The sequence below is a fragment of the Brachyhypopomus gauderio genome, unplaced genomic scaffold, assembly GCF_052324685.1.
Source record: "Brachyhypopomus gauderio isolate BG-103 unplaced genomic scaffold, BGAUD_0.2 sc57, whole genome shotgun sequence".
NCBI lineage: Eukaryota > Metazoa > Chordata > Actinopteri > Gymnotiformes > Hypopomidae > Brachyhypopomus > Brachyhypopomus gauderio.
The window spans coordinates 2,556,656-2,575,482 of record NW_027506880.1 but is presented as its reverse complement, the minus strand read 5'-3'; the positions used below and the strand labels follow the sequence as shown (position 1 = coordinate 2,575,482).

The 18,827-nt window shown below is 41.5% G+C and overlaps 1 protein-coding gene across 1 annotated transcript in view; it reads right to left on the bottom strand.

Moving 5' to 3' along the window:
* antxr1c (ANTXR cell adhesion molecule 1c) overlaps positions 1-18,827 on the bottom strand; it is a 20,658-nt gene extending 1,831 nt beyond the window's left edge. The window contains exons 1-17 of the mRNA XM_076987840.1: positions 18,179-18,827; positions 13,372-13,443; positions 13,190-13,261; positions 12,075-12,156; positions 11,958-11,988; positions 11,734-11,807; positions 11,557-11,625; positions 11,204-11,284; positions 10,959-11,019; positions 10,215-10,313; positions 9,965-10,034; positions 7,400-7,478; positions 6,541-6,636; positions 6,170-6,208; positions 5,402-5,500; positions 4,980-5,147; positions 4,715-4,795 (exon numbers count right to left, since the gene is read on the bottom strand). Coding sequence (XP_076843955.1) covers positions 4,715-4,795; positions 4,980-5,147; positions 5,402-5,500; positions 6,170-6,208; positions 6,541-6,636; positions 7,400-7,478; positions 9,965-10,034; positions 10,215-10,313; positions 10,959-11,019; positions 11,204-11,284; positions 11,557-11,625; positions 11,734-11,807; positions 11,958-11,988; positions 12,075-12,156; positions 13,190-13,261; positions 13,372-13,443; positions 18,179-18,333 — 1,428 coding nt within the window. The 5' untranslated portion in view covers positions 18,334-18,827. The remainder of the gene's footprint in view (positions 1-4,714; positions 4,796-4,979; positions 5,148-5,401; positions 5,501-6,169; positions 6,209-6,540; positions 6,637-7,399; positions 7,479-9,964; positions 10,035-10,214; positions 10,314-10,958; positions 11,020-11,203; positions 11,285-11,556; positions 11,626-11,733; positions 11,808-11,957; positions 11,989-12,074; positions 12,157-13,189; positions 13,262-13,371; positions 13,444-18,178) is intronic.

Genomic DNA, 18,827 nt, shown 5'->3' with positions numbered 1-18,827 from the left:
ATTTTCCAGTGCTGTGGTAGAGCAACATAGCGATCATACTCCTTCTCTTTTTTGTCTCAACCCCTCTGTCTGGTGCACACTGGCTGTGTCCCTGTGAAAACCACTGAGGAATTTACCCTAACTTGTAAATTATGGGTAAGAGAAAAAAAGAGCCCCATTACCAAATGCTGAAAACCAATTCCAGAGCAGTTCCACAGCACCTCTTCTGTTCAAACCAAACCTAAGTGTTCACCTAAACTGTCCCTTCACTATGTCACATCGAAAGGAACAAAAATCCCATTTTATTTTAAAGATGCTTTCTTTTGCATTCAAGAAATCTCAAATGCTTACACGTATAGAAGGGGACAATCTAAAAGCATTAGGAGCTTTTTTTGTGTCTGGCACAGTTACAAATATGACCGCACAAAATGGCCACACGACATGCCTGCAATTATACATGTGCCTATAAAGCGGTCTGTTCTTGGTCTCATGATGGTGTGTTAGACGTTTGTTATGTCATTTTGGAGAAGACAGCACTGTAGAATGACCTCATCTCATGCCCTCAACCAGTCTTCAGGAGTCTGTGCCATTGAGTTTCCTTGTGTGTGTGTGTGTGTGAAACTTAAAACCTCTAATTAAAGCTCTGAAGCCCAACCCACTGCATATCACATCATAGCTGCTGAAGGCTTGTGAAGTTGAGACCCCACGTTCCTGCATGAGAGTGCTGTGCCAGCATGGTGATGAGTAAAGCAGACGGTGGAAAGCTAACGTCTTGCTGCGGCGCTAACGAGCACAGACGCATGAGTGTCGAATAAAGCACCTCACTACAAACACAAGAGGAGAGAATTGAACAGATCAAAAATAAACAACAAATACCCCCCCCCCCCCCCCCCCCAAAAAAAAAAACTGAGAATGAATAAAACTGACTCAACATATTAACAAGTATTAAAAAGTGTCAAAAAGTACGAGTTAAAAAATGCTCTTTATGATACGGAAAAAGGAATCCTAGAATCTCTTCATGTGAAAATGTCCTTACCAAAGGAGACTATGAATGGTGCCATTACAGCTGTTGCTATGGTTCCCCATGTGGTGACAAAACACACTCAAATATGTCTGTCAGTGACTTTTACCAGTCTGGCTCCCAAATCAGATGCAATGTTAGCACTCAAAAGGCACAAGCAAAAAAACCTGCAAAGCAACCTTGTAAATCCTGTAAAGCTGCTTTGAGACAACATGTGTTGTGAAAAGCGCTATACAAATAAATTTGATTTGATTTGATTAAATATTAATTTCAAGGGGCCCAGATACCATTTTTGGGCAGAAAGGCAGTATAAGGATTTTTGTATAAGGAGTTTTGTATGCTTTCTGGAGGTAACAGCAAAAAATGAGGCATTCTTCTGACCTCTTTCAACAGCCTTCAGAGCAGTGAAAGCCATGCCGACGGACAGACAGCAACAGCCATTCTTTCAGAAGAGTCAAAGTCAAATGTACCTCTGTGGCAGTTTACAGCACACATTGTGGCAAAGGAGCTTCATAAATGCTTGAATTTAGAGCCCTAGTGAGCAAGGTATAGTTAACTGTGGCACGGACAAACTCCCTGGGCGAGATTAAGAAAGAAACCTTGGAGGGCTCAAGACTCAAGATCAGGGGTAGGCAATTAATGTTCCCAAGGGTCCACATGAGAAACTGGAATGGTTTTAGAAGGCCAGTCTAATATGCTGAACTCTGTTCTGTACATACAACACATGTACATATACTATATTACAGCAAATGAAACATTCCAATGAAACAATGAAAATGTGGAGGACAGAATTGTGATTGTTCAGTTTAGAAAGTTGTAAAATTTTGCAGTGTTTAAAAAACTCTAGCATCACCCTGACCGCACAGCTGACTGCAGCTCCTCCTCCATCTCAGCATTTATCTTCACACCTCCACAGATATAGATCAATAACTGGGCTGTATCATCACAGCTCTCGTCCAGGGCCAAGACAAAAATGTTAAAATTATGCACTTTGTTTTGCAGCTGAATGTCCAAATTCCCCTTGATCCGTCTCAATACAGTTCACCCGGACAGGGACACATTTGCAAATGTTTCCTGTTACTTAGGACAAATTAGTGCTGCAAAGTCCACCAAATATTCTTTGTCAAACTCCCCATCAGGGAATGGTTTACTGTTTCTTGCAATTTTGTGGGATATCACAAGGCTGGTCCTGATGGCTACATACCTGGATGAGTGGAGCTCTGTAAAAAAATCTTTGCTGCCTTTGCAGTTTCACAAATTTTCATATGCCCGTGCCCACTCTGCATGGGTGTAGCTCTTGTATTTCTCTGCATGTTTACTCTCATAATGGTGATTCTAATTAGAGGGCTGGATGGGGTCCGCAGGCCGTACAATGTCCAGGTCTGCTCAAGAGGGAACGCAACCTCCACTGGGTGGCCCAGCTGGTAGCCAGTGCATGCTTTATTCCTCTATTTTTAGAGTAAACTTCAGATCAAGCGTCTCTTTGCTTCTGTGGATAATTAATTCAACAACTTTAAAAATTCACCTGACCTTTGAACCATTTTCTTGGCTGTAACTGACTAATCTGTCACTTTTCCTAATAAACAGTTGGTGGGAAAGGTGAGGCCACTTCCATAAAAAAACACCAATCAGAGCCCAGGAGATACAGGACCAGTGTGCAGAGGATACACGTGTACAGCAGTCTGCACTTCAACATGAAAGTGAGCAGTACGGAGCCGAAGCATGCAGAAGTGCAGACTGTATGTCTGCAACTCCTCCACATGCCTGACTTTTTCTACTTTTATGACCCCTGATTTGAAGCAGGTGGCAAAATGTTGCCCATGATGTGTATTGGTACGTGATGAGTTTATGGGTGTAGCTGTTTGGAGCCTATGGATGAGGGGCGGGACAATGTCTGCTTAATAAATGTAAATGTACCATATTTGTCAATTGTGATTTTCACCCCAATCAAAATTTGTCCTCCGCATTTACCCATCTGTGCAGTGATAACACACACACACACACACACACACACACACACACACACACACACACACACACACACACACACACACACACACACACACACACATTAGTGCCCAGAATGGTGGCCTGGTGAGCAGTTGGGGTTAAGTGCCTTGCTCAAGGGCACTTCAGTCATGGCCTCAGGTCTGAGAAGTTTGATTGGCACTTGTAAAGCTGCTTTGTGACAACTGTTGTAAAAAGTGCTATATAAATAAAATTTGATTTGATTTTATTTGATTTGATTGGGTAAGCTATGAGGAAGTATTATTTCTGTTCACTAACTGTGTCTCAATGTAAAAGAGAAATATGTACCATGTTGTAACTGAAGACTCACCTGTTTGTTGAGTTCTTACCAGAGCACTAACTCAGTTGATACCACTTGCCGTGTTCTTAAATTGTATGTCTGTCTATGGTTATTTGTGCTTCTTGGCAAATGCCTAACTCGCAAAACACTAGGTAATGATATTGACTCCTGTAGTTTAGTAGTAGTCTGACTCAATGGTGTCTTGAATTCTGGCCTATCTGTACTATTTCCTAGGATGTATTCTGTGATCAGAAGCAAAGCACTTTGTAAGTCGCTCTGGATAAGAGCGTCTGCTAAATGCCGTAAATGTAAATGTAAATGGTGTAACGTCTGACTCGGCCCTCCCCCTGTGGCGTGCTGTCATTTACTTTGTTTTGTTAAATCATCTATTGTCACGCCCTGTTTTATTCCCCTCCCAGTATTAGTCTCATCAGCTGTTTTGGGTTTGTTCGTGTAATGAGTTGGGGTTTTATTCCCTGTGTTTTCATTCCTTCGTTGGAGGTCGTTGTTTTGTGTACCGTCAGGCTCCTGTTCCACGCCACATAACCCTGTTAGGTTGGAGTTCTCTGCTCCTAATCAAGTATCTGTCTTTTCATAGTCATGTTATCTGAGTGTCTACATGGTCGAGGTTCAGTCATTTAAGTCTAGATGTTAGCGGTATCATTTGTTTATGTCCCGGTTTCTGATTGATTTAAACTCCTCGGTATTTGTGTCTGAACAGTTAGTTGTTCCTTGGTTAGTGTGATTGGTGTCCTTCCAGTCCTGTGTGTTTCATAGTCAAGTGTGGTATAGTTTCTCGTTTGTTGGTTCTTTTCAACTTTTGGTATTTCCTTAGTCGAGTGTTCTCTGGTATTGGTTGCCCGTGTTTCTTACATTTAGTTAATATTCCTTGTCCGGGTGTTTGAAATTTCTAATTTGTGTGTCTCATGTTTGTTTAGTTTTCATTATATTATCATTGTATGTAGTTAGCCTTCATGGCTTCCATTCTGCGTGTGGTTGCTGTATAATTTATGTTATCGTTGTGTGTTAAGTCTGTGCAAACGATGTGAGTTGTTACGCCTGTGCAAACGATGTGAGTTGTTACGCATGTGCAAACAATGTGAGTCGTCATGCCTCGCCGGTCTCGCACCGTCCGCATTGGCGCAGTTAGGCTGCGAGCTGTTTCTAACAATAAATCAGTCTCTCCAGCAATTGTGTCTGTCTCCTGATTCAAAAGCGTTACACATGTGAACATGGTGATGTTTCAACCCTCTAGCCATCAACAGTTCAAAATAAAATTTTTTGAAAAATGTATGGAAATGTATGGAGATTATGGATAGACTATGGGAAAGTGATGTAATAAATGGAGATAATTTTTTTTTTTTTACTTTTTGCATATTTCCCTGTGCATAGGTTTGAGTACTCACATGATCTCCTGGTTGTGGTCTCATAAGAGAAACTTGGTCATAACCACGACGAAACAGAGCCCAGATTGCATCCAGTTTGCCCTGGTCATATAACCAAAAACATTTGGAGGCAACAAATAAACAATGGGTAATAATAAAAGCACACAAGAAGAACTTAAACTATCTATATGACTAAAAAAAGACAAGATATATTGTTATTCTGAAGTCTTAAAAAAGTAAAGGACAACATTATAAATGGCATGCTAAGAAAACAATATCCCCTTACCCGTATGGGACTGTACCATTTCCTGTCCTGGGTGGGCTTCTTACTTCCATGTTTTTTGGGCTTGGGTTCAAAGGGCTCGTACTCCTGCTCGGGCATTTTCACCACTGCGTTCTTTGGTTTCTCCAGCTTGGCGCCCTCTTCAGTGGAGCCCTTGCCACCCCATCGGACCTGAGAGAGAGGACAGAGTTCTTAAAACTCTATAGATTTCCAGGAATATACCAAATCCAACTTCACTAGTGTTAAATTTGCTATTGGAGGCATTGCAAAGTTGCTAAAGGGTTACAGGCTTTCTTTTCAAGGATAGCATCTGGTATTTTTTTATGCTTTCTCTGATGGTAATATCATCTGATACAGACATAGTGTTGAAATATATTCATTCTCAGTGAATCTAGGTCTCTGATATATCAACATTGAACATCCACCTCCATTCGTTTTATGCCACCAACTCCTCTTCCTCCGTAGTAGGATGCATCCACAGTTGGCCATTTTTTTTTAGGCATTCCATCCTCGTCATCTGACTCCTGACAGGAGAAAGTGCATTACACAGGCGTCATGTCATGATTAATAATGTTTGATGCAAGGCACTGAGTCTAAACTTTTTGGAGACGTTTATGTTAAAGTTCAGACCACTTGCAAGTTGTTAATTCTGAGCAGTTTTGCACATTGTGTCAGCAACATCCGTTGTGGCAGCTGTTTTCATTAGACATCTTGACAGCATGGAGTGAAAACTGCATGTGGTCATAGGAATGGTTTGTGGAGAACGACTGGGAGAGATCCAGTCATTTACTCTGAATGTATTAAGAACTCAATGTGCCATGAGCCTAATCTCTAACCGGGGACAGCGGCATCAAATTTTGATCTCTGAGCCTTTTTTCTGAGTGAATGCTTATGCAACCATTAGTCAAAACACAGTGTCTCAGAGCCAGGTTCTAACTTTCAGTGGAAGAGTGTGCCTTGCAATGTAAGATAAGCACCTATTTTCTACTCACTGTCTGTGTGGACTCATGATCAACAGTATGAGAAATACTTTGTAGTGATATAGTTGGGAAGAACTGCACCATCGTGTCAGAGATTATCCACTGGAGGGTACAATGGACAACTGCACTATCATGCCAGAGATTATTCAATGCGATGAAAGAATGTACATCGCAAAAAAAAATCCCTGTGTTGCCAAGAGTTGAAGAACTCACCGGCTGTGGTGGGGGTGGTGGAGGGGGCTCTTTGATAACCTGTAGAGAGAGAATTAGAGAAAAATAAATGATCATCAGACGTTAATTTAAAAGTTTCATGATAGAAGCAGATGAATAACTTGACCCAAAATCACTGTAAATGTATGTTACATGCAACATAAAGCTTCCCATTCAGCCACAAGAGTTCAGACCTCTGGGTGTACTTGGTTCTTTCGTTTCAATGTGAATGATTAGATTTTCCACCTCAAGTTTGCCAATGCGAGTTCTTTTGGTCAAACTCTTTCAGGTCACAAGGAGAACGCTGACAGCATAATGATGGGAACGTATCAGCCGTCTCCAATGCAAAGAAATCAGTGAGGTTTTAGACTTACTACTGTGCAGCACAGGGGCCAGAACCACCACATGAACAACAGGGCCAACAGCAAGAGGAGAACCAGCAGCGTGATCAGGAGAATAGTGCCGTCAAACTACCATGGAGCATGGGAGAGAAAGAAAAACATATCTTACCGTGCATTCCCATTACAGACAGCACCTAATTCTCATGGTGCTATGCTGTATTTCAATCTATAATAAAGACTAACAAAGTAACTATGCAGGTTTTTACCAGCACAGACTTCAGTTATAGAAATTGGAGAAATATATAACAAATGCATTGGGGACCTAATGGAAATGTCTTAAAACTGTTAAGACTACCAAAACTTAAAACTAAGACTGTGAACGAGATATTTCTCTTCAGCCATGTTGTGGCTAAGAGGCCCTACTGTCATTCAGGGCAGGATCTGTGGGGGCTTTAGGCTGGTGAAGCTCAAAAGCCCCTGTGGTTTGGCTGTAGATAGAGCAAAGAGGAGAAACAAGAACTCACTGTGAGGGAAAGAGACCCCTCGGGCAAAACCCAGAGGGAAGAGGAAAGTCTGAAAGCACAGAGAGCAAATAAGGCCAAAAGAGCAATAAAGAAAAAAAATGAAAATACAAGTAGAATCTGAAAGCCAGTCTTAAGAGTCTGAAGAGGGATCGGTAGATATTGTTTAATGATTTAAACGAGCGTGAGGTATACTGTTAATTGTTTTATTGGGCCAGAACTGGTATCTGAATCTGTGAGCTGGTTCAACACTAGCACCTCTTTTTCACAGCAATCTTTCCAGAGATTTTAACAACCAGCAGTGCTGACATAGTGAATTTACTCTGTAGTGGCTGTGGTGAATGTAATGTTTTGTTTGTACATCTACTTACACACTCAGTTGTGGTGATGTGTACTGAGCTGGTGATGAATGATAAACCTTCATTCATGCTGACTTGTAGGTACACCACCCTAAAACAGACAGGGGGCAATTTTTACTTGCAGGTACACGTAGGAGTGGTAGGATGTGTTCCTGTGGGGGATGCAGGACCTGGTGTTCCTGCATAAATCCACGGGGGGCAACAAATGGTGCTTAGCCTCAAGGCATTCCCACAGAAATGGGATAAACCTGACCATTTGTATTTTAGTGTGCTTGTATTTTGGTTATATGAGTGTTTGTGTGGTATGTCTGGTCTTATTTTGCAGCATGTTGTAGGAAAGGGTAAAAGTTACATCACTCACTCATAATGTTTGTAAACCTCACCCCAAAGGTGGCAGTCCTGTGTGAAAATGTACTTTGTATGCAAATGTACTCTGTTGTCTATACCATCAACCTGATTCCCATATTTTAACCTGTTTTTTGTAACTGCTGTCCCGTTGATAAGCTGGGGGGTGGTATAAAGGGAGAGGATTGTGGGTACAGGGTATAAAGGGAGAGGGTTGTGGGTGTAGGGCTTAAAAGGAGAGGATTGTGGGTGTAGGGTGTAAAGAGAGAGGATTGTAGGTACAGGGTATAAAGGGACAGGGTTGTGGGTGTAGGGTATAAAAGGAGAGGATTGTGGGTGTAGGGTGTAAAGAGAGAGGATTGTAGGTACAGGGTATAAAGGGAGAGGGTTGTGGGTGTAGGGTATAAAAGGAGAGGATTGTGGGTGTAGGGTGTAAAGAGAGAGGTTTGTGGGTATAGGGTATAAAGGGAGAGTATTGTGGGTGTAGGGTATAGAGGGAGAGTATTGTGGGTGTAGGGTATAAAGGGAGAGGGTTGTGGGTGCAGGATATAAAGGGAGAGGATTGTGGGTGTAGGGTCTCTTCTTCCTCGGCTCCTTCTTCGTCCTTGCACCTTGTGGCAACTTGCACTGGTCGGTATTTCTGTTTCCATTGGGTATTATGCTGTGTTAGGATTTAGAAGAGTTGTTCTATTGTTTTATATTTTGTTGGTTGTTGAATAAATCGGGTTAATTGTGCAACCACGGTCTGCCTTGGTTATAGCTATAGTGGGCCAGATAAGCTCGTAATTCGTATCAGATCAAGGTAAATGTATGATTGATGAAGCAGTGCCTTTCTGGACCATAAAGATTCATTTATGCCTCAGATCTAGTGTATAAGAAGCAATACTGAGCAGAGCTGAGATGTCAGCTAAGTCCATATGTGAACTGTAACCATAAGGATCTTCAGCTGAGAGGCCCGGGGGGTGGGGTGGGTCATGAGCAATTTGGTGCATGTTAAAGAAGAGAAATGCAGCAGAGGAAGTGTTGGTGAGTTAATGTCTGTACAGGCACGGAGATAAAAGAAAAAGCCCAAGTGAAGGCAAACTTTGATCACCGAGGGAGAGGGGGAGGGAGAGAGAGAGAGAGGAGGGAGAGGGGGTAGAGAGAGAGAGAAAGAGAGAGAGGAGGGAGAGAGAGGGGGTAGAGACAGAGGAGGGAGAGGGGGTAGAGAGAAAGAGAGAAAGAGAGAGAGAGGGGGTAGAGAGAGAGGAGGGAGAGAGAGGGTAGAGAGGGGGGGGGGTTAAAGAAAGAGAGGTAGAGAGAGAGAGATAGAGAGAGAGAGAGAGAGGGTAGAGCAAGGGAAAGATTCTAGATGAAAGTATGATAGCATGAGACAATGAAGCAGAAGGCAACCATGGGATGAGTTATTTATGTTCAATGTCAACTCTGTATGCATGAGTGTAGAATAAAACAGGCATGCTGATAGAGGATGAGGGTCTAAGGTCTCCGGATTGAGGGTCTAAGGCTTATCAAAGACAAGCCAGGATGAGGAGAGGTTAAGAGATACCGAGGTAGAGGGAAGAATATGAGGAATGAGATTGTTTAGAGAATTTGTGAGAACCCAACAGTCAGCAGTCTGCAGCTGGTTAGATGCAAAGCTGTACCTCGTTAGGTGTAAAACTATACCTCGTTAGGTGTAAAACTGTACCTTGTTAGATGCAAAACTGTATCTAATTAGATGTAAAACTGTACCTCGTTGGATGTAAAACTGTACCTCGTTAGATGCAAAACTGTACCTCGTTAGATGTAAAACCATACCTCGTTAGATGTAAAACTACCTCATTAGATTCAGGTTGATTACAAGGACATTCAGACAGACAAGCAAGGGGAGTGACATATGATGTTTAAGGGTGTGGACCATAGAATGCAGAAGCACAAAGCTGTTGAAAACAGGATGTTTTGATAGCATGGGTTTGGACCTGTAGGCTTTAACGCTATAGCTAAAATGCTCCTAGCACTAAACTAAAATATTGCTTATCATACATCTCTACAATCAAGATCTCATTATGATCTAAGATAAATTCAAAGCAGCAAGGAGAACTCAGGGCAACAAACAAGTCAGAAATGTCTCTTTCTCAAAGATCAAGACCTTAACTTTTCAGATTTATGGTGAAAGGTGACCCCTGACATATGTTGTGCACAAATGTGGCCTGGGAAAAATCCATCTTCATTCCTCCAAATTAAATCACTTACTTTCCAACTTCGTCTATAACTGGCGCTGGACACAGGAGGTACGTATCTTCTATATCTGCAGGCCTTTCATCTAGTAAAGCAGAACAAGAATCATTGTTTTTACAAAACATATGTAACAAACTAAAGTTAAGTTCAAAGTATCTTTATAGTTAGTATGGGAACTGTGTGGCAAGCATTTTAAAAATACACATTTAGAGTGACACATCAGTGGGTTTTTAAGGGATTCATTGCTTTTGAAAAAATAACTTACTTAAAGTGACTGTGTCATTGATCTTGAAGCTGCATAACACCTGGTCTATTTTCCTGGCGTGCAAAAAGCCATTTCCTCGAACCACCACCTGGAATGACTCTACAGCAGGAATTCAGTCCTTTGTTATGATAATACTTTTGCTTTCAAGTCATAGTGTATTATGTTTTTTCTTAACCAAATATCACACACATTTGTACAGTTTCATTATTTTACCAATGCACTTTGGGTTCAATGTTATAATAATCATTGCTCACTTGAATAAGGCAAGGATCAAACCACAGTGAGCTAATGTTCCTCTAGAGGAAATGTATCTTCCAGGCTTTTTTCTCATACAAGCTACATTCCCACAAAATGATTCACTGATGAAGCATATAAATATGAATGATTGTGTACTGCCATGACAAGTAACCTAAGATACTCTGGACTATGATGCTTACAAGGCCGGTATAATGCAATACTGTATGTGCATGTAATTATTCTGTGGTGTGTCATCACTTTAATAGGTCAGTTATAATTCAGTGTCATTACTTTGACTACCTCCTACTGCAAAACAAAACAGGAGGCTATATATACACATATATACATTGACAATTTACAATTACTTTTACCACAAAAAAGATCCCCTGAGAGAAAGGTCTATGAAATGAGAGAGGCTCTTCTCTCCTCTCATGACATCAGCACAGCTATTAGCAAATGAGAAAGGAGCATTTATTGATGGGGGAGGTTTGTCCTTTTGCCCTTTACCTCCGGCACACACACTGGATGGCTCAGCTGCCAAGATCTCAATACAGGACTTCTTGATGATCTGAAAGAAGAATACACAGGGTTGAATTATGAAGTTAGGTAGTTTTATGCCAAACTACAAACCTGAACTAGAAAATTATTCACATGTAATGATTTAAATGCCATATTGGCAAAGCCTGTGGCTACAGTAGATTCCTCCAGTGTTTATTTAATCTGTCTTATATTAAACGGGATTCTTTGTTTACCGAATCAATCACTCCTCTAAGGGCTTGGAATCCTCCCGTCACAGGAAACACATGCTCGATGGTGTCAGCTATGGTAGCCAGCTACAACAAGACAAACTCAGCTATTTATTTGCACAGTGAGAGTTTAAGCTTCTAATACCACTGAACCACTCCAGACCTAAAACGTAACAATTCTTCTTAATCATTAATTTTATTTTATTGATTCCCATACTCAGTACTGTGTGATGCTGGGAGTCAACATTCCATGCAGTTTACACGTTTAAAGAACTTGCTGATTGGTCACTACATATGAACATAGTTCAGTCAGAAGATCACGATCATGGCCATGGCAGCAGTCAGTAGTCAGTAGTCACCTGAGTCTCATTGAAGTCTTTGACTCCAACACAATACACAATGGCTCCCAGAGTTCTTGCCCGTCTAGCCTGTTGAGAAATAAACAAATAGAACTGTAATGTCTACTACTACACCGTCCCAGTGAGTGGGAATGACATGTGGAATGGTGAGGAGTGCACATGAGTCAGGGTCGTGACCTCCTGCTGTGCTGCCACCAGCTGGTGTTCGTTCAGCTCTCCATCGGTCAAGGCAATGATGACACTCGCTTTGCCTAAGAAGGAAAAGGAAAAGGATGTAATGATTTATGAGATGTTGTTTAGAATGGAACGTTCAGTCTGAGTGATCTGTTCAGCCACAAAAACCAAAAGAAATCCAAATAAAACACTAACTGAAATTCTTGGGGGTATTTAGCACAACTCACCAAAGTTTTCCTGATGGATTTGCTCATTGGCCTGTGAATGATGACAACATGGTTGTTGGAAAGAGCTAAAACGTAAAAGTTGTTCAGTGTATTATACAACCAGATTAGCAAAGGAACCTTTTGCAGGCCAAGGTGCATAAATGTATCGCCTCCTGGTATCTCCCTCCTCAGGACATTCAGGCCTTTTGTTATGTGGTCCCTTGGAAAAGACAGAAAGTCCTATCAAGGAAATGTCAATCCCTCAATATTCTGTATAATTAAACACAATTGTGATGTTTTATTTATCTTTTATTAGATCTATGTAAAAGGCTGCAATTGACAAACTCTATTTAGTAAAGTAGAAACAGTTTTTGTAATGTGTTTAATCATTGCCAGGTGCCATCACCAGATTGGTTTTCTTTATCACATGATAGTCACAGGATCGCTACCAATGTAAGAAAACAAGCAAATGCCTCCTCTAAGATGAAGCCAAGGTCTATTTGAATGGCTACACACAATGTTGTAGGTCAGCTGAACACAGTAGCAGAGGACTAATACTAATACTAATTTTCTGCATAGTTCTGCATAGACAAATTCCTAAAATAGGCTGAATAACATCGCCATGAATCTCTGATGGAGGGAAGCAAGGGTTCTTTAACACAGACAGCAGGGACAATTACACTTTTTAACATTCCTGGACACAGATGTCTACAGCAGTGCTGGGATGTAAACTAGCTGGGATTTAAACCTATCTGAAGAGCACTCAATTTTCACATTATTGAGAATTTTAACAGGTTGGAGACTGTGACCTGACAAACCAGACCTGACTGAATGTGAATGGTACTGAAAAGACTGAATGTTCTAAAAACATTTGACATGGAATTTACCATTACTGAAACCCCAGCATTATAAATATTAACTACTTTTATTGACATGCCTTACTCAACATAAAGCAAAACAAAGACTAAACTGTTTATCTCAATAATAGATATCTCAATAATAGATATGTTTACCTGTGTTCTCAGGACACCCTGAGACACATTTTTATGTAATGTTCTCACTATGACATGATACACAGAAAGATCCTCAGTGTTGAATTAACCGTGTAAACAGTGTGCTTGTTTTTTTCAGTCTTGTTTATATTAATTAAACACTGATGGCATAGCTTTTTACTTCAGCCTATCACATTCTCTTTTTGCAGAATATGTTGTACTAAATGCTTTAATAAATCAGACCCCATGTACCCACCATACCTATCTTCAGTCAGTTTCATTATTGTGTTTCCTCTGGTTGAAAATACGATGAAGGACATTCGTAGCAGGGGACTGTGAGACACAGCAAAAGTGCATTACTGTCAATAACTAATGACACACATTATTTTCTTGTGTAATAACCATCACCAATGAAAACATTTAAAAGGTATAAACATTTCTACCTGATAAATTTCTCGGCTAAATGCTCAACAAAAGAGTAGATCTCGTGCCAGTGGTGCTTGACGCTTCCTGACCTGAGGATAAAAGAACATCAACAGCGAACATTAATATCTTCACATAGATGCTTCCATCTTTGATTCCAGCAGAAAGAAAGAACTTTAAATCTCCGAAAAAGGACAGTTCGGTTCAAATCTGCGTTAGTGAATAAAGGGGAAGAAAATGGAGGTCTTTCTATGGACAGGCTAACTCTTGTTTTGTCCCTCTGTGGGCTGTGGCCCACGGCAGTGCAGTAGTAACCCTGTGAAGGGTGCTTGGTTTCCTGTCTTTGAACACTGAGGGAGCCAGCACTGATTCATTAGTGTACGATGACAAACGGGAAATGAGCTCATTTACTGCTCAGATCCAGGCCAGAGTCAGGATATTTCTGCTGAGTATGGATAAGCGGCTTCAGAAACTGACACAGAGTGCTAAAACGGGCCTGGGTTCAGCAACTGTGACTCGGTATAGTCAGGGCACCAGCCACAGTTCCCAGTCTCTCCAAACAACATACTGGAAAACATTTTGCCTCTAAGGAGAGAGATTTTGATCGTCAAGGTTGTTTGTATTCTAAAGGTCATGTGAAAGCCAGCTTGTATTATCCAACCTCCCTTCACAACCCCCCACCAACACACACACGCACACGCACACACACGCACACACACGCAAAATAAAGCCGTCTGAATGTACGTTTCATGGCAGTCATACGAATGACTCACTGAAGGATAATCAGGAGTCTGGTTTTTCCAACAAAGTCAACATATGGCAGGCAAGTGCAGAGCATAACACGCACAACTGCACAAGAGGCTGGGGAAGGTTGAGTGCTAACACGCCAGTGAGGGCCACATACCTGTTATGGCCACACGCCTGTGAGGGTCACATGCCAGTGAGGGCCACACACCTGTTTGGGCCACACTCCTGTGAGGGCCAAACACATGTGAGGGCCACACGCCTGTGAGGGCCACATACCTGTGAGGGCCACACGCCTGTGAGGGCCACATACCTGTGAGGGCCACATGCCTGTGAGGGCCACACTCCTGTGAGGGCCACACACTTGTGAGGGCCACACACTTGTGAGGGCCACACCTGTTTGGGCCACACACCTGTGAGAGCCACAAGCCCGTGTAGGCCACACATCTGTGAAGGCCACGCCTGTGAGGACCACACCAAGGACCTGCCACGCTTTCAACTCCTACTGCCCTCACATCACAATGGAGACTGTTTGTGTTGGAAGAGCCGGCTGCTCTGAGGTAGGGGCCATGGCAAAGCTGCTGCCTGGCTTGCAATTTCCTCACCTGCACAAACAGCACTTAAGCAGGAAGTGGCTCTTCTCATGCGAGGTCCTTGATGGAGCACACCTGCTTTGATCTCATTTTAATGGACTGTGCAAGTTGTTCTAAGATCCAAAGATTTGGATTTTTAAGGGCATGTGTCGTTTTGGAAGGGGCTCACGAGTGACAGCAGCAGGATTTACAGGCAGTTAACGAGTGATGTCATTTTGAATGGGCAGATCAGTGCTTTCTGCATGATTAAATGGGCATTGTGGATCCAAGATTGTCACTTTTTGGACAGATGGGACTGTATCCAAAACTCATTTGACTGCTTTGTGATGAACTGAAAAAGCGTGCTAAGCTTAGCTTTGCTGCCTCCACAACTGTCATGTCTCATTTAGAGTTTCAGATTTTAAGTTATCGTCTTAAACTGTCAGCCCAGAGTTCGTTGGCAGTTTTAAAGGCTTATAAAAAAGCACTTATAAACACTCCAAGCATTCTACAGGAGAAAACATATTTTTTGTGAAAAGAACTTTAATTTAAAATGCCATGGCCACAAATTATGATGGTCTTGATCTGGGAAAACACCTTTCATCTTTACAGTGGCTGTGCTTCACTATCCTATGCCTCCACAAACACAACAGAGAATGTAAACATGTCCAACTAGTTTCTGTGCTGAGTCAGCAGTAATCCAGACCTCCGCTTCTCCAGGCCCCAGGATGGCTGGATCACGACTATTATGATGACACCTTCCAGAGGACGACTAAAAACAGCACCATGATGAATTTGAAAAGAACCTTTATGACCAGGCTGGATTCAGAGAATATTTCACAGCTCTCTTTGAATCTTTGTCCACTAGACATTCATTTATTTTGCTTTCAGAAGAAAGTAAGATAAAATAAGGTAAGAAAATTTACTTCAGAGTTCGAGCACAATGCCTTTGAATCTCACGATTTTGAAGCTCCTGCAGCCTGGAGACACGTGTCCTATTCCAGCTGCACTGGGACCAATGAAAACACTCAGACTGAACTGACTAGGCCATGGGATTTGGGGCCGAGTAAACCACTAACCTACTTTCAGTCTGAGGTATCTGCTGGGCTTTTCAGTCTCCACCCCCTGAGCACTATTTTCCACAGCGTGCTTTCATCCACTCCTCGTTCTGCCCCACTCCAAACATATGGGTGTTCAGCAGGCCAGCAGCACTGAACCCTCTGAGCAAACTTCCTCACTGTCTCTTGTCTGTTTACGTCCTGTACAACTGCAGCGTTTAACAAGGCATTAACGCCCCTGGCTCTTGAAGTTGAATGCAGGTCCAACCAAATGTCTCTTACAAAAAAGAAACAAGCTCTGGCATTTGAATTATTACATTCTGCAGTTGGTTGTTTGTGCTATCTTAACCTGAATGACGCAAGGTCTGGAAAGTTTATTCACAAAAAGGAAAACATTTCGAAATTCTAACAGAACTACAGAACTCCTGAGGAGACTTTCTTTCCTGCAACATGAATTCCTATGACAAACTTAAGGTTTTGCTACCTGGACAAGCAATATAGGCACCATGGGATAATGTATCCAAATTTCTGACCTCATAAACAAATCACACTGCACACTATAGTTAACTGTACACAAGCATGCAAGAGGTGGACAATATCTAAAAACAATTAACAAACAATGTAGCATCTTTTCAACACTGCCACATTTTTCAATGATTATAGGTGAAAATGAATCTTTTTCACTCTCAATCAATTTTCCAAACATCACTATAAACATCTACATCCAAATTAACCTGGAATTAAGGTTAATCCATCAAGCTCACATTAGTGAGAGTTGAGTTGAGAGTTGAGAAGAGGTGAACTTACTGCTCATACAACACTATTAAGGCAGGTCAAGCCTTTGGCAGTGTGAGAAGTGTGAGTAGCGTCTTGTGAAACAGCCGGCAGCTGGCAGACAGGAAGACGCTGATTTATCAGGAATTTCATCATCCCTCATATAAATAGAAGTTCATCCAGATTTTCCAGGTGTGACATGTTTACATGTTGTGAATGTCATTTTCAGTTCAAATTAAAAGTTTATTTGTGTAGAGATTTTACAATAGATTACAAAACAGCTTTTCTGATCAATGAAAGCCTGGAACCTAATGAACATGTCAGTGGCAACAGGAAACACTCCATGAGTTGGCATGCAGAGCAATCAGACATGTAAGGTTAACACATCCTGTCCTGGGTGAGACTGCTTGATGGATTTCATTTGAGAATGTCAGGATTAATGAGAAGCATAAACATAATCAGTTATTTCTGTTGTCTTTAAGATGAAAGCTATGCAGAATACAGACTTGTCTGACTTGAGAGGCAATTTTGCAAACTTAAATTAAACTCTTTGCAATCATAACATGAAAATTATTTATAATATTAACACATTGATAGGTTACATTTTCAATTATTCGCAAAATGACTGAGAATGTATCCTGTCAAGAACTAATGCTCAGTAATCACAGTAATGCTCAGTAAGGTTCTTGTACTCAGTAAGTAATTGATGTAATGACATTTAAGAAGCAATACCTTCACAAAATCCAAGGAACCTCTCAACTGTGTAATTTCTACAAGCAAATATTTCTACTTTTGGTTAAGGGATGGGTAATGGGTCTCATTAGGTTTCAAGTGATAATGGAACCCCAGTGAATGCATGAATAAGAACACAAAACCTGGAGATGCAGTTGTGTGTGTGTGTGTGTGTGTGTGTGTGTGTGTGTGTGTGTGTGTGTGTGTGTGTGTGTGTGTGTGTGTGTGTGTGTGTGTGTGTGTGTGTGTGTGTGTGTGTGTGTGTGTGTGTGTTTCCCACCAAGGATGTATGTTGGGTTTGGCCACCACCGATATTTCCCATGTGGCTTTTGGGTCTTGGCCAAAAGCAGGTCATGTATGCTTCTACATCTCACTGTATTGTGAGAAAGGAAGTTGTTTGGCTGGACCTACACATTACACATGTCGCTGGTTTAGGAAAAAATGTAACCACATAGGAATGAGGTTGTGATCACCTTTACTGCTTATTCAGACGATTCTGTTCAATACGTAGCACCCCTCGCTACGTCATTACGCAAACACACTGACTGGGAAGAATATCTAAATCAGTTTGTTGAAAACACATTTGTTTGAAATAAAAGAAAATAATGGAAAAATGCATGTAGAAGCACTTTATGTTAGCACTCCTTGTCATCAAAAAGTTAATACTGAGGATCTAGGTTCCTGTGGGGCACATTCTTAAGTGACAAAGATGGAAATGGTAACACATAAATGGCTAACAGGCCAACATACTACAAAAACAGATGTAAAGAGACTAACAGAGAAGGTTGCCTGTTGCTCCTTCAAGATGGACTCGGAAAGAGAGAGAGAGAGAGAGAGAGAGAGAGAGAGAGAGAGAGAGAGAGAGAGAGAGAGAGAGAGGGGCATATTACAATGCGAGAGTAAACACAATATTACAACTTATAAAACGACAGAAAACTTTTACTTACTTGTCGAGGACAAAATACAAGTCGAAGGCACCTTGGCAAGATCTCTCCTCTTCATCTTCTCGCGCCTCCGGTTCTCCGCTGACAGATGGCACAGCGAATAACAGAAATCCAAAAAGAGCAAGGACAAGAAACGCACTCATCAAAGAGCTCGACATCCTTTTATATTTGCGAAAAACACTCCTCAGTAAATCAAAACCCTTTTCACATTATCTCCGGTATGTCTCGAAGTAGCCGCGCTGCGGACGCTGCGGACGTCCAGAAGAAAGGATGAACACAAAGAACAGTAGCGGATGTTGACCCTGTCTCATTAGTGGATTTCACATCTACAGCCCCTCCTTTTGCAAAACAATCGTTGGTTGTGGCAGAAAAATATTAGTCCATTATATGCAACGCACAGAAGAACTGTCAGCGGTGACCAGTAAGAAAAATTAAACACATCGACAGGCAACAGTTATTTGCACTTAAAATTGTAATACACTTGTACACTTGTAATACACTTAAAGTGTAATGCTGCTCTTACATTCGTCTCACTAGATACATTAAATGTGAAGCTAATGATGCTAATGCAAGGCAAAAAGACGTGTAAGCTTTCGACAAAAGAGCGCAGAAGCAAGGATCTAGCAAAAAGAGAGCTGGTGTCATATTTCTA